We start from the raw sequence: 17022 nt of genomic DNA, 5'->3' as shown, positions 1-17022 counted from the left end.
AGATTAAAGCCTAGAGTAGCTCCTGGATCTGATTGTATTCCTTCCTTCATTGTTAAGGGTTGTGGTGAGCTATTAATAAGACCGTTGAAATATTTATTCGACCTGTCACTGAGAAATGGAGTCTTTCCAAGTAGATGGTGTTATGGAGATGCGATAGTGCTGGCATTGAACGTGAGTGAATAAAGAAGATGTCTGAACAACGATGCTTATGATTATTTCCTGTTCAACTAAATAGTGTTATTAAAATATAAAACATGGCGCAGTCTGTTAATTGTGATTAATTTCGAATAGTGATTGTAAGATATAGTCTATTATGATAATGCAAGCGGGATTTGATAGTGCAATATAATTCCTGAATACTATCTGTGGTCTAACCTAATTTAAGAAAATGGCGCAATTCAATGTTCCCAGTGCTCTTATTCTATCGGGGAATTTGAGTAAAAATTGGAGAAAATTTAAGAAGAATTTCAACATATACATGTCGGCGACTGGTTTTGCTACAGAAAAGGATGAACGACAAGTGGTTCATAAAATATAAATAAAGTTTAAATCCCTTAACTTTTATACTTGAATATCTGTTGTTGTTAAAACTTTTTTTTTCTTCTCTGCTTTCATCAATTCTCACAGTGGCACATGTTTTCCCTTAACCTGTTTCTATGCTCAATTGTAGGCCTATTCTTTTTATAACTTATTGGATAAGTTTTAGATAAGTTTAGATAAGTTAGATTAGTTTTATTCTGTATTTATTATTTATGCTTAGATTATTTACAATTACTTATGCTTTCCTCATACTTATCATCTTTCTTATGTAACTTATTTGTGAATTGCATGTACTGTATCTCTCATTTCTATTTCTTTTAGTAACTTACTTTATTCGATTGTAAATGGTAATGAAGACTGTTTTGGGCATAATGCCTGTAGTCTGTAATAGTTGTTCTGTAATAAATAAATAAATAATATACCGGGAATGTTACCTACTATAGAAGGCAGTGGTAATGGAGAGAGTTAGCAAAGCTGTGATCTATGATAATAACACGTCCATTTACATCACTATGGTGGAAATGAATTTGCAGGTTTTGGATGCTTAAATGAGTGAGACTAAAAGTAAGCAATAAGCTACACCTTGAATTCTAGAATGAGTAATAAATCTCTATAGGGGAACAGGAATAACGCCGACAGCGCGCTCGTGGTGAAGATGTGTAATCGTCATAGGAAACAAAGGCTTAGCGGCTATTATTTGAACGTAAAAATACCTCACTTGCAATGCACTTATTTAATACCAGTCATCAAGTTCCAAGTAAACTCAACTCAATTTCGACTTTAATCTTGAATTGCAGCAGGCAAAGAAAAATTACAGATCATGGTCAATGCTAATTTGATAACAGTCAATGGAAGATACCAAATGAAATAAACAAAGCCAAAGTCGACTCCAAGCTCTGCTCAAAATTTTGCAAAATCTGATCAATTAACATACTACATTTCACTCACTATTCCAATAATTTAATCATCCCAGGCTTCATGCAGGCCTAAGTGAGGCAGTGAGCAGGCCCAATCTAGAAAGATGAGTGCTTGTCAAAGGCAAGGATGCATGTGTGGTTGGGTTTGAAATTAAATTGAAGTAGAACATTCATGGAACTTGAAATGATACGGTACTGCCTATGGTGAGATTAACAATCATTATAAAATCACTGGAAAACATAGGACTATATGGTTGCCCATTCTCTGCGTTACCACTGCCTTCTACAGTAGAAAGATGATTCCAATATACTAGTAGTTCAGTGAACAGTAGACCTCGCGCTCAGTAAGTTATATTGATCTGTTATGTTTTCTCAAAAATTAATAAACAATTTAAAATGTCTAGAAAAAATCATAAATAAACATAGAGCTTTCTGTCCTATCGTACCATGACATGTCATCCGGAATGTGAGTGTGAGCACTGTTATCAGGTCTGGCTGCAACTGTCTACAACGTTGATGGAAAGATAAATTTTCAAGATGTTCAATGTTTTTGAATGGGTAGTATTATAGTCAACTGTCTACTAACGTTGATGGAAAGATACATTTTCAAGATGTTTGATGTTTTTGAATGGGTAGTATTATAGTCCACTAGATAGCTGATTTATGATGAATAATAATTATTATTCTATAGTCTGATTTTTACTCCAATATTGGCATATGAAGGAGGCTCCTTTTTCCTTTTATATTATCCGTGAAATGTAAAATTTCCAAAAACCTTGTATATATGTCGACGCACAATTCAAAAAGGAATATACCTGTAAAATTTCATGAAAATCTATTACTTTGCTCGGTCAATTATTTCTACATGATCCAAAAACAATGTATATAATGAGGTTCATGTTATAATGGTAATGGATAGAGATAGGAGAATAGCATTGCCGATTTGCTGCCTTAATTAATCATATTTCTACATTGTCAAAAACATAATTGGCATCGTTGTGGAGCTGGAAAAGGATAGTACAACCGGCTTTGTCGAATGATAGACAAGGATAGCAACAACAATGTTAATCAAATACTGCCATTATAACGTGGACCTCACTATAGTGAAGTCCACATTATAATACAGTGTTTGATTAGCAATGGTATTGCTTTACTTGTCTATCATTCAACAAAGCAGATAGCGCTATCTCTTTCTCGGTTTGCTCTGTTGTTAGATCGTCTTTCAACAATGTATAATAATTAATAAACACAATATTTCATCTGAATTATGAAAATTTATCATTAAATTATTGAAAAATATGATTTTTTTGCCTAATAGAATATAATTGTTTATTTTAAACGAAAATGAATCGTTTATATTACATTATAATACATTATTTTTTAAGATTACGTCCTAAAGACTCCAGTCATGGAGTATAAGACAAGTCATGTTATTACATAATAATTCTAACACTAAGTAGTTCAACCTAGCTTAGGTTTGAAAGGAATTCTTGTACACTATAAAAAGCTCTATCAACTAAATATTTTTTAATTTGTTTTTTGAAAATCTTCAAATCATCATTACTTTTCAAGATTTGAGGTAGCTTGTTATAAAATTTCCTACCAATATAATCTGGTTTTTGTTCAAATAACCTACTATTGTGACCCATTATATGATAATCTGCTCTGTTTCGCGTATTATACTCATGAACATCTGAATTCTGGATCACACCACTCGTTTTCACATGCATTACAACTTCATATACATACAAAGATGGCACAGTTAATAGACCAAGCTTTTTAAATAAGGCCTACAAGAGTCTAACCTATTCACTTTCTCTATACATCTGAGTGCCTTCTTTTGAATCTTAAACACCCTGTCCATATTTTGTTGAGATGAATTACCCCATACTAAAATAGCATACCTAATATGAGATAGTATAAGTCCATGGTAAGCAGTTAACAGTAGTTTTTTATCATTCAGCCTAGCAAGCTGCCGCAGGACAAATACCCAGATGATATCTTATTACATATCCTCTCAATGTAAGGATGCCATGTTAATTTCCTGTCCAATAAAATTCCCAAGAATGCTACTTTCTCTTCTTGGTCTAATTCATTTTCCTCTACAAACACATTTATTTCTCTATCCTCTACTGAATTATATTTACTTTTGAATTGTAGGAATTGACATTTCTTACTATTTATTGTTAATTGCCTTTGCTCCAAGAATTGGACAATTGACTGTACTCCAGTAAAAGCATTTATTTCTAGACTATCTAATGAATAATTGTTAAAGATAAGCGATGTGTCATCAGCAAACAACAGAGCTCTGTGATCTTTTAACTCTTTTGGTAATTGGTTCACATACAACAGAAACAGTAAGGGACCCAGAATTGAGCCTTGAGGTACTCCAGTTTTTGAGATTTAATTTTTACTATTTCATTCCCATCCACCTTGGTAAGCTCAACACACTGGTTTCTACCTATGAGATATGATTCAAACCATTTTAGTTCTATACCATTCACACCTACAGTTTTTAGTATTTCCAATAATATTCTATGGTTCACACAATCAAAAGCTTTGGATAAATCAAGAAATATTGCGGCTGCCTTCTCACCTGAATCTATTATATCTATTAGTCTTTCAACAAGGGATACTATTGCAGTCTTAGTAGATTTCCCTTTCTGGAACCCATGCTGTTCATCACATATGAAATTAATTTCTTCCAGGTGCATCAATAGCCTATTTAAAACTACTCTTTCAAAAATTTTACTTATTACATTTAGAATACTAATGGGTCTATAATTTTCAACTCTTTCAGAATCACCGCTCTTGAAAATTGGCAAAATTTTTCCTTGTTTCAGATCATCAGGGAAAATACCCTGCTCTAGTGAAGTATTAAGGAGATGCAATAAAGGGTCCAGTAATTCATTTTCACATTCTTTTAAAATTTTGCTTGAGACCCCATCCAATCCTACTGTTTTTTTGTTATTCAAATTTTTTATTATTCTTGACAACTCATCTCTTGATAATGGATGAAATTTAAATACCTTTTCAATTGGCTCAGCATTTAATGTAGTTGTATTATAAGTATTAGTGTTCAGTGACTTTTGGAGATTATATGCAACCTGTTGATAATACTTATTGAAAAAGTTACAAATGTCTATACTATCATCCATATAATTTCCATGTTCATCGATTATCCTAGGGACATTGGTAACTGTATCTTTTTGAGCTGCTCTCCTATTTCTATTAATTACCTCCCAAACAGCAGAGTTAAAATTGGTACTAGTTGTTAATATTTCAGCTGTTTTCTTACACTTAGCTTTCCTCACTTCTTTTGCATAGTTTTTCTTTAGACATTTGTATTTGACTTCACTCGGAACATCCCTCACTAATTTAAATTCCTCATAAGCTTCCCTAACAATATTTCTTTGAGTAAGAATATCTTCAGTTATCCATTCATCTACTTTGTTTAATTTACTTTTTACTTTGACTTTTTTTATTGGACAGCATACACTAATGTGAAATCTTAGAGTATCAATGAATTGCTTATATTTGTAATTTAGGTTACAACTGTTATAAACACTACTCCAATTTTCTTGAAGCAGTTCCTGCTTCAAACAATTTATATTTCCTAGCTCATATTGCTGAATTTCTTTCACAAAAGTTTTTTTTCTGCTTGGATTCTGGCCCTGCAACTTAACATCTAAAATTTGATAGTTATGATCTGATAGATCTGAGCTACCTAACCTGACATTACAACCTTCTATATTTGTGAGGATATTATCAATAATTGTCTGTGAAGTTCGAGTTACTCTTGTATATTCGTGGACCTTAATTTCTAAATTATTCATATTAATAATATCTCTAATATCCTCTGTCATTTTATCCTGCCTGGCAAAATCGGTATTGAAATCTCCTACTACTATAACATTTGTGAAACGAGCGGTTGTAATTTCCAAAAGTGTATGGAGCAGCTCACAAAATTTTTGCCAGTCTCCATTTGGTGACCTATAGATACCTAACACTGCTACCTCAAATTGATCATCAATTTTTAACCTTAGTCCCGTCACCTCTAAATCCATCTCAACAGAAAATCTCTTAACAAAATCCAGTTCATAAGTTTGGGTATGTTTAGCATTGCTAGTGAATATACATACACCACCACTTCTATGAGCTATTCTACAAAATTCTGATCTCAGTGAATAGCCTGGAATCCTAACTTGATTTATTTCCTTTATTTTTAAGCCATGCTCTGTGAAAATAACAATGTCAGGATACACATAGCAATTATAAAAACATATACATAGCAATATACATAGCAATAGAAAAACTCTATTACATAACATAGAGAAATATGGTTATATTACTTAGCAATAGAAAAACTCTTGCAGTGTTCATGGATTCATCAAAAGCTTTTGATACGATACCTAACAATATATCATTAAACAAATTAGATAGGGCTGGAATTAGATCGAGGTGCAGCAAATGATTTATTTTCTTCATATTTGACTGAAAGGAAACGATTCCTACATCCTCAGGGTCAAACTGATATTAAATATACGTCAGGTTTCGGCTTGCCTCAAGGTTCTGTGCTATCACCAATTCTTTTTTTGTTATATATGAATGATCTACTCAAACTAAACCTCCAAGATTGCACCACTCTGTATTTTGCAGATGACACTGTATTGATCTTCATCGGCAAAAGCTGGGAAGAAACTTTCAATATAGCTAATAGAAACCTGATAATTGTTAGAATATGGCTTCAAGATCATATCCTGACTTTAAATGCTGACAAAACTAAGTACCTATATCTTAATATACTAAGACTTTGCATTGTAAATAAATAAATAAATAATAAATAATATATCACCTTTTCACCCAATATAACTGGACAACCAGCAACAGATTCAAATCTTAAAATAGGGACAACAAATAATAACAATGAAAACACTACAGATAATACAGAAGTACAAAAAACATTAGAAAGGGTTCACACAATTAAATATCTTGGTATATTATTGGATCAACATATAAAATGGAACAAACACATAGATTATTTGTGCTCAAAGTTGAAATACATCATTCACATTTTTTACAAAATAAATAAAATGAAAAACATAGACATTATATGGAAAATTTACTTTGCATATGCTCACTCATCATTTCAATACACTAATGAAGTATGGGGATCTGCATATGATACACATCTGAAGAAATTATTTATCTTAAAAAAACATGTTATAAGAGCAGCATTAGGAAGACCTAGACTCTATCCCAGTAGGGAAATTTTTCTTGAATTTAAGGTCCCTACAATAAGACAGAATTATATGAAAAATATAATACTCCATATCAATAAGAATAAATCTAATTTTCCTGCACACATTACACCCCTTAACACACGTCCTAACAATAGATTCAACACAGAACCCATTAAACTAACCATATGCAGGCATCAATTTACTTATTATTGCAACTTTATTATAAATAAAATTCCAAACGATTTTATAGATAAACAAATGACAAGTAATTTGAGCAAAAGCATAGATTATTGGATTGAGCATAACATATTCTTCAAACTAGTTGTATAAAGTATAATATTGTATCCAACAAGCATTGTTACTAAAAACATTGAGCAATGGTTTTTCCATTTTCAAGTTCTTGAACCAGGTATTGTGAATGTTCCCACATCATCTTACAGGATTTTTTTTATTGTATTGTTATATGTATTCCCTTTGTGAAAGATTCACTTGATGATGATGGCCTCAAAACGTCACCGTGGTTAATTGGATACTACTTTGTCATATTACTATTCTTAAGTTTTAAAATTTTTTTTCTGAGCCTTTGAGACTTTTGTATATTGGTGTAATACTTTCTTCAGCTCTTTTTAATTTAATTTTTTTATCTCTTCTTACTTGACTAGAATTGAAGCAGAATAAGTCAACCGCAACTCACTGCCAACACACAAGGACTCTTATGTTGGCAGTGCCGAATATTACATTGATAATATTATTGTTGTGCAAGTTACAATAATTGTCTATTTGTTGGTAATTGTATATTGCATACTTTAGTGATTGTATGTATTGAAATATTGTACAAGTATTTGAATGTGATTTTTGGCAATAAATTCAATTCAATTTAAATTATCAGCTACCGCCTACACAAGGCATTGATAAAACGGAGGATCGGCAACGTTTATTCTCCTATTTTTTTCCACTGCCATTATAATGTGGACCTCACTATAGCAATAGTGTGGAGCTACAAAAAGGATAGAGCTATCTATCCAATTTATTCTATGACAGATAGATAACAATACTAATTTCAATCAGGTTCTGACTCCATAATTATAATTTCTATTCCATTATTAATAGTCCAGTTTTAAAGTGATTTATTCAATTCAACTAGCAATTATCACAAATGGATACACACTTTATAAACAATCTCCAAATAACTACTTATCTTCTGCTCATAATTCGAGCAATTTCCATTTTTTTAAAAGTGGTGCGCCAAAATAGCATGAGCTTAGAAACGGTCGAGAAGTTTGTGAGATTCAAGAGGCACTGTACAGCTTATGCTTTCTCATCCTCTCCACATACACTCTACGCTCTATTTTGTACTTCGTCGTTAGGCTACAAAGGCTGCGGCCAGTTATCCAAATCTAGTTCATTTCAACTCATTTTACAATATATTTTTTTGTAACAAAGAAGAATACGATCGGGTGGAAAGATAGGCTGAATAAACGGCCCGTTGTGTCCGATGTCTAGTGCTGAAATCGACAATTCCGTTGAGCCCCCAGCCAAGAAGCGGAAGGTTGCTTCAGGAGAATCCGCAGTGAAATCCGTCTCTCAGGCTAGTGCAGACATGGCGAAGAATGGATCTTCTTCTCATAATGAGGAAATCGACGAAGGATTATACTCACGTCAACTTTATGTGCTCGGGCACGATGCTATGCGTCGGATGGCCGTTTCCGATGTACTAATTTCTGGCCTAGGTGGACTTGGTGTAGAAATAGCAAAGAACGTTATATTAGGAGGTGTAAAGTCGGTTACATTACATGATGAGAGTGTTTGCACCGTATCTGATTTGTCTTCACAATTCTACTTATCGGAAGCTGATATAGGTAAGAATCGAGCTGAAGCATGTCGCCAGCAATTATCCGAATTGAACAATTATGTTCCGACTAAGGCTTACGTCAATCAATTAACCGATGATTTTATCAAACAGTTCAGTGTAGTAGTGCTTACTAATAGTTCTTTGGAAGAACAGTTAAAAATTTCTGAGGTTACTCATGCTAATGATATTGCATTGATTGTCGCCGATACTAGAGGTGTATTTGCTCAAGTGTTTTGTGACTTTGGTCCCAAGTTCACAGTAGTAGATGTGAATGGAGAGAACCCTGTATCCGCTATGGTTGCTGGCATATCAAAAGATACTGAAGGTGTCGTTACTTGTTTGGATGACACTCGTCACGGATTGGAGGATGGGGATTACGTCAAATTCTCAGAAGTGGATGGTATGGTTGAGTTAAACAATTCTGAACCTAGAAAAATTAAAGTTCTGGGAACCTATACGTTCAGTATCGGTGATACAACTAATCTGACAGAATACTCTCATGGTGGAATTGTAACACAAGTTAAAATGCCAAAAACCCTCACTTTCAAATCTTTGAAGGAGTCGTTGAGCAGTCCTGAATTTTTGATAACTGACTTTGCGAAGTTTGACCATCCATCACAGCTGCATTTAGCTTTTCAAGCTCTTCATCAGTTTATTAGTAAACATGGAAGAACTCCCAAGCCTTGGAATGACGCCGACGCTAGTGAATTTGTTGGAATCGTTAAAACTTTACAATCAGAAGGCGGTGATGACTTGAATAATGAGCTGTTAACTACATTTTCTAAAGTTTGTTCTGGAAACTTCAACCCAATCAATGCTACAATTGGTGGAATCGTCGCACAAGAGATCATGAAGGCATGTAGCGGTAAGTTCCACCCAATTTTTCAGTGGTTGTATTTTGATGCTATTGAATGTCTACCTGAGAGTTTAAATGAAGCAGATTGTCAGCCTGTCGGAGCTCGCACTGATGGCCAGACTGCGATTTTTGGATCGCAGTTTCAAAACAAATTGGGCGCTCTCAAGTACTTTGTTGTGGGTGCTGGTGCTATTGGATGTGAACTACTGAAAAACTTTGCAATGATGGGAATCGGCGCTAATGGAGGTCAAGTTACAGTCACAGACATGGATCTCATTGAAAAGTCAAATTTGAATCGTCAGTTTCTGTTTCGTCCTCAAGATGTCCAGAGAGCTAAATCTGTCACTGCTGCTAGAGTAGTCAAAAAAATGAATCCAAACATGAATGTTGTTGCTCATGAGAATAGAGTGGGGCCTGAAACTGAGAAAACATACGATGATGCCTTCTTTGAAAATCTTGATGGAGTAGCCAATGCTTTGGACAATGTTGATGCTCGTATTTACATGGATCGTCGGTGTGTCTACTATAGGAAACCGCTATTGGAATCAGGAACACTGGGCACTAAAGGAAATAGCCAGGTTGTTGTTCCATTTTTGACTGAATCATACAGTTCATCTCAAGATCCTCCTGAGAAAAGTATCCCTATTTGCACTCTCAAAAACTTCCCCAATGCAATTGAGCATACATTGCAATGGGCCAGAGATAGCTTCGAAGGACTCTTCAAACAGAATGCAGAGAATGCTGCTCAGTACTTGGATGATCCGAACTTCATTGAACAAACATTGCGTCTACCTGGAGTGCAACCTGTAGAGATTCTGGAATCAGTGAAAGCAGCCCTCGTCGATGAACGTCCCCAATCATTTGAAGATTGTGTTGCATGGGCTCGTAATCATTGGGAAGAACAATATTCAAACCAAATCAAGCAACTTCTATTCAACTTCCCGCAAGATCAACTGACGTCGAGCGGCCAGCCGTTCTGGTCGGGTCCCAAGCGGTGTCCAGCTCCAATCACATTCAGTGTCGACAACAGTCTCCATCTTGATTATGTACTGGCCGCTGCCAACCTCAAAGCTGAAGTCTATGGTATTCCACAAAACAGAAATCGCGATGAAATTGCACAGATTGTATCTAAAGTGAAAGTTCCTGAGTTCACGCCTAAATCTGGAGTGAAGATTGCCGTAACCGACTCGCAGGTACAAATGGGCAGCGATGGCAACGTCGATAACGACAGAATTGGCCAGCTGAAACGAGAACTGCCTTCCAGAGAGCAGATGAAGACCATTCGCATCACGCCGCTGGAGTTCGAGAAGGATGATGACAATAACTTGCACATGGACTTCATTGTGGCCGCCTCGAATCTGAGAGCAGCCAACTACAATATCGCGCCAGCCGACCGCCACAAGAGCAAGCTGATTGCCGGCAAAATCATCCCGGCCATCGCCACAACTACATCGGTGGTCGCCGGCCTCGTGTGCATCGAACTCATCAAGCTGGCCAAGGGCTGCAACAAGTTGGAGTCGTTCAAGAACGGCTTTGTCAACCTGGCGCTGCCGTTCTTCGGCTTCTCGGAGCCGATCGCCGCGCCTAAACTCAAGTTCTATGACACAGAGTGGACTCTGTGGGACCGGTTCGAGGTGGAGGGCGAAATGACCTTGTCCGAGTTCATCGACTACTTCAAGAAGGAGCACCAGTTGGAGATCACGATGCTATCGCAGGGCGTGTGCATGCTGTACTCGTTCTTCATGGACAAGGTGAAGCGCCAGGACAGGTTCAACCTGCCCATGTCTGAGGTGGTGCGCAAGGTCTCCAAGAAGAAGCTCGAGTCGCACGTGAAGGCGCTGGTGTTCGAGCTCTGCTGCAACGACAACGATGGCAACGACGTTGAAGTGCCCTATGTGCGTTACACTCTCAAATGAGAAGGTACCAATCCAATATATTTATATATCTATCAAAACGAACTCTACAATTTATTTTCTCTCATTTTTGTATCTTAAATTAACATTTTTGAGTGATATAAGCCAATATATTTTTTCTAGAGTTCAATTGTGTGATACTACTTTCAATTTTCGTCTACAAATGTTTAGAACACTTTCAAAATTTATTATCGAGTGCAATCAGTAGAAAGCTTTGAGTTTCTAATATCTCTCTTCACGTATGAAATTCACAATAATTCAAATACAGTTCTAGCTTTGCATTGAAGCCTAGTGAGAAACCTTCAAGTGTTTTCTTATACTAATAATTTCCATGTTATGCTTTAATTTACTGATTTCATAGGCTGAACAATCATGGCCTGTACATTCTGAATCCACTGTTGTAAAATAGAGAAGTGATAACTGATATTTGATGAGATGATAATAATAATAAATTAAGATTTCTAATACAATAAGAAAGTGTCAAGTGAGTTATTGCAATACCAATAGAACACCAGTATATCTCATTATTCATTTGCATAAAAATGAATAGCAAACCCAAGTAGACAAGACTGACAAAGTATCATAGTATTGATACTTGTGGTACAATTGTAAAACAACTCTTTCTAGAAAACCGAATAGGCTACACATTTCAATTTTATACAATTGTAATAATTGTGACTGTACAAGAATAAAACAGGTTATTGGAGATCCAGAAGCACTTGGTAATAATCATGCACATTTCTATAACCATAAAGTAAAGATTATTTCTTTGATCTATGCTATAACATAGAGTCTTAGTTCAGTCCTAATTATTAATATTGCCGTATAAAATTAGAATTAGTACCGTAATTAGGTTGAAATACAACTATAATTTGGCGTGGGTTTTTGTAAAATGTGTTTGATGTTACAGCACCACATAGGGTGCCGTTTGGCTGTGTGAACTGTCTCATTAAATCCTACAAGTTACACAAACCTGCGCATTCTACTTCACAATTTTTTCCACAAGCCGGAAATTCTCAAATTTTAAAAGCTATGAAAATAAGATTTTCTCAAATTCAACTTTGAATTTTGAATGGATCACAATTCCTATCTGATCCGACCTTCATGGGACCAGACCGTGGTCGGAACGGTCAAAAGGTCGGATATACTGTAATACTGAGGAGCAATAAAATTATTTTTCAGGTAAAAACAGCCGTATAATGCACAATAAGAAGTACACTCGTATTCAATTCACATAGTGCTGCTCAATCGTAATTACTATTCAAGTTTAACAAAGAAACAATGTTGAGTCAGTTTTCATGTTGAAACATGCGCACTCGACGCTTATATGCGCATGGATATACTTGGAACATTGTTGGATATGAGGTGTTCTACTGTACTCTCAAATACAATATGCTTCTAAGTTCCATTTTTATAAAATTGATTAGTCAACATGATTCGGCTATAATTATGATGCCATTATTAGGATAGTTTCAGCTTCATTACCAAGATAATTGCATCATATAGCCGAAACATGTTGTGACTAAACAATTTTAGAAAGGGTATTTAGATTTCTATTTTTATTTATAAAAAGTATACTTTTTGCTTCAAAATGCATTCACTTGCTTTTCTAACTCAAGTTAAGACTTGATCCTTAACTGACTATAGTATAAATATTTTATAGCAATAGCAAGAAGCATAAATCTTTTGTATAGTACATAATTGCAGTACACGAAGTATGGATTTTCACAAACTGATTTTTAGTTTGTGAACAATTTAAAACCTAAGCTCAGCGAAAGATTCACACAATTTGAGTGCTCTCATATAAGAGCAATTTTCATAGAGCCTATACAAACAAATTGATAGTGCTTTAATGCTATTTAATGAATATAAATATACAAATGGAGAGTGTGTACAAAAACCACACTGAAGAATAAATTATTGAAAATTAGACAATTCTATCAATTATCAGTTTCAGAATGAAAATGATTATGAATTAATCAGATTAATTGGAATTTTATTGAGTCTGATAATACGATACTGCCACAAAATGCTTCAATTAAAAATATAAATTTTTAATCTGTATTCATAGCGGACGAATTAAGAAATTTATAGACTAGTATTCAGTGAAGATCACAGTGCAGAGTAAATAATTATAATTATTCAAAATCCAATGAATAGAAAATAATTTAACCAGTCCTACAGGAAGTGAATTCAGAAGCACGTTGATCAACTAAAAGTGTGACTCACGTTTTCATGTTAGCATTTTGTTCAATTGCTTAAACTTCCTTCAAGTTTATATTTTTCTGTAGGTCTTTTAATACATTACTTGCCGATTAGCCTCTTATTATTTTGAATTAAGTATTCTTTCAATATAAGTCTTTATTTTTGTTTCAAAATGTAATTTTGATTTGAGTGCATCAATCGAGCTCTTTCTATTGATATATTTTTCCAGTTGCACATTTTCAAAGAAATCTAGCTACCTACCAGTAAATAATGAGATGAGCAATTTTATTTTTCATATTTTAAGACTCACTTGCGTTCAAGTACCTCATACAAAACGCATTACTGATGTCTTTAATGTATTGATTTTAGAAGCCATGCAGTTGTGTCGCCATTTATTTGGGAAGTACTGTAGGCTATCTAGATATTTGTCTTTACAAATTTCATCTTTTAAAACAAAATAGCAGTTTTCAAGCTTCTGTTAGCTTTGTCAATTTTTTACAATCTCAAGTGTATTTTGATTCGTTTTTCTTTTTATACATTTAGAATTATAGACATTCTAATACTTCAACATTTGATGAGTTGACAATTAAAAAATATTTTTAATACTTGGGCCTGCCAGTAAAATATTTTATAAACAAGTACAGAAAGAGGAATCATTACTAAGGTTTATAGGTAAAATATTATCACAGTCCAAACCTAGAGCAAGATTCATCTTGGAGCCAAGAATAATGTACCCATTACAAAAAACAAAAAAAAAAAAAATAGACTACCCAATTCAACTTTTAATGACTCGTTTCAATGAACAATCACTAATAATAAAACATGTCATATTTTGACATTCATTTTTTTACTGCTGATGATGCCAAAATAAGCTTTTAGCCTGTGCGTGGGTTAGTCCTAGATGAACGTCCCTGCCACCGGTGGGATTCGAACCCACACGAACCAGGCAGTGTTGTGTTAGCAGACTGAAGTTTGTAATGCTCCAGACCTGTAGACCAACCCGGCCGGCAATTCATTAGTCTATCGAACAATGTAGAGGTGTCTACGCCCAAAATATCACAGAGGCGCCTGATGATGTACACATATATTTTTGTCTTCAAAATTTCTGTATGGAAAAATTGTTCAAATTTGAGCGTTATTCGACACTTATTCAGCCTACTACACTCAAATTTGAATAATTTATTTCTCCTTTTCAAATAAATTTATCCTATATTGAATTGTTCAAGATAATTGAACTAGCAGTGCCTCATCTCGTGATTAAAAAAAATTCTTTTCTGAAGTTACTGATCCTACCAAAATATCTTATAACTGTTTTTATTGATAAGTTATCTCAAATTATTGATAGCTGATGATCCCATTGTCATAAAATAACACAAGTTTTTAGAGATAGTTAAAATCTGCAAACTTCAGAACAGGCTCCAGCTTTCATCAATATACAATAATATGGTATTTTGATTTCTATGAGCACATCATTCAACTTTCAAGGTTACTTCTAGAAAATTCAGGAGTCTATATTTTTGTCAGGTTTTCAATATTGTTGGGTTATCTTCATTAGTTCATTCACAGAAAATCTAAACTATCAAATTCCACTTTTCAAGTATTAGAACTTATAGTGACATCGACTTACTTATTTAACACTTTGAACCGAAAGTTTGATTTGTTAAATTTTTAATGTAGCCTACGGTACTCATTCATTTCATTTTTGTATCTTTTAATAACTTAGAAATGGTTTGAGATATTGATGTGCGGTTTTCGCCATCCATTCTCTCTTGACATTCTGTATCGAAATCATGTATCATATTTCATGAATCATTATGTATATATATATATGACTGACTACCTTCCAAAGTTGAATTCAAAATGGCGGACCAAAATTTGAAGCGACAGAAAATTACATTTTCCTACAGTTACGTTGAAAAGTGGCCATTGCTGCACTGATTACAGAACGCAAAGAATCACTGATTACAGAACGCAAAGAATCACTTTTCCGCTCTAGTGCGGGAAAAATTTTTCTGCACTCCAGATTTGCAACATGGCAACGCAAAATACTTAGTAGGTTATATGGAGCAACATTGCAGCAAAATCAAAATGAAGTTGGTAACAGTGACTGGGCTGCTATAGTGAGCAGACGTGCAACGAAGCACAACGAGCAAATTATTAATTATATATTATAATGGAGGACAACGAGGACTTTAGGATTTTAGGATTAAGGTTTTTATCAATAATAAAATTACACAGAAAAACATTTGATGCATTTTAGGCAATTTTACCCATAATTACCCACTTTTCATATTCAATGGTAACTGTAGGAAAAACTTAATGTGAAATACGTGCGCAAAGTTCCTCTGCTGCACTCAAGAAACCATTCAAGTAAACGTTTCTTTCGGTGCAGCAAACTGTCACTTTGCGCACTAGTTGCACAAATAACTATTTTCAATTCGAATAGGATCTCCAATGAAGCCTACAACTGTCAAATTATCATAGTAAAAGAAATACAGTATTGAGCTGTTTCTATAATTTTCACCAACTCTGAAGGCTATTCTGCTGCAGAGTGCAGTGTACAGAAGAGGTTAGGGTCTAAACATACGGGAGCGGCGACGGCAAGGTAGAGTAGGAAAAAGCGAAGAAATTTATATAAATGCATTATGAAATTACAGTTAACTACACTGCTATCCTGTACCTTCGCCGTTACACTGTTTTGACTCAAAACAAGAGTGCGCAATAGTAGCTCCGGAGTTAATAAAGTTCGAAGATGATTAAATAAAATTGTCGTAGCTTAAAAGTAGGCCTATATATTTCCAAACTAGTTTTGAATACCGTACTTCTTTTTGTCTTGAGCTCGTAGTATGCTTATGTTATGCTATAGGCCTACACCTAATTAGGTAGGCTATAGTAGGTACAAAGATTATAGAGTTTAATTACAAAGAATTTTTAGTACCCTTATATATTTATTTACATTTCTTTATATTAAGGGACTAGTAATAATTTGTAATTAAACATTAAAGAAGCCCTATCAAAATACTCCGGATTGAAATTATACTAGAGTATGAAAGTAGTAAAAATAATTATATTTCTAGTACGGTATACTCCAACGAAAACATCTCTACTTCAATTTTACAAGGGTTAATCTCAATCCAGAGAAAGAGGTGTTTAGCATGTAAATCAGGTTTGGAAAGCATTTCTTTATTGAATGTAGTAAGTATCAAAATTTAAGATCCCAGTATGTGATGAAGCACATAGAAAACATTATTTATAGTATAATCGAAATTGCTGAAATATGGTTATGTTATAGAATTTAATTTGAAAAGTTCACATTACTGGTTATTGACTGTTTCGGTATATTGTGGAGAGGGGATTTGTCAAAGAACATCTATTTTTCTCATTCAGAAATATCACCAATTGAGAAAAAGGACCTGCATTCCCTACTTGAAGACTTCAACAATATCAAAGCTGCGATAATACCTGAACATTTGTAATATGGACAGAGTTCTATTCT

General features: G+C 34.3%; 1 protein-coding gene across 1 annotated transcript; it reads left to right on the top strand.

Annotated features, from left to right (window-relative positions):
- The first annotated feature begins 7984 nt into the window (after positions 1 to 7984).
- Positions 7985 to 12027, top strand: LOC111048996 (ubiquitin-like modifier-activating enzyme 1). Its single transcript, XM_022334984.2, has one exon. It carries the CDS (start codon positions 8196 to 8198, stop codon positions 11322 to 11324), a length of 3129 nt encoding a protein of 1042 aa, XP_022190676.2. The 5' UTR covers positions 7985 to 8195; the 3' UTR covers positions 11325 to 12027.
- The last annotated feature ends 4995 nt before the right edge of the window (positions 12028 to 17022 follow it).

Source organism: Nilaparvata lugens, chromosome 10, assembly GCF_014356525.2.
Source record: "Nilaparvata lugens isolate BPH chromosome 10, ASM1435652v1, whole genome shotgun sequence".
Classification (NCBI taxonomy): domain Eukaryota; kingdom Metazoa; phylum Arthropoda; class Insecta; order Hemiptera; family Delphacidae; genus Nilaparvata; species Nilaparvata lugens.
This window is presented reverse-complemented; position numbering and strand designations above follow the sequence as displayed.

Bases quoted from the DNA above. Each gene is read 5' to 3' on its own strand.
- LOC111048996 (XM_022334984.2), top strand. From the start codon at position 8,196: ATGTCTAGTGCTGAAATCGACAATTCCGTTGAGCCCCCAGCCAAGAAG.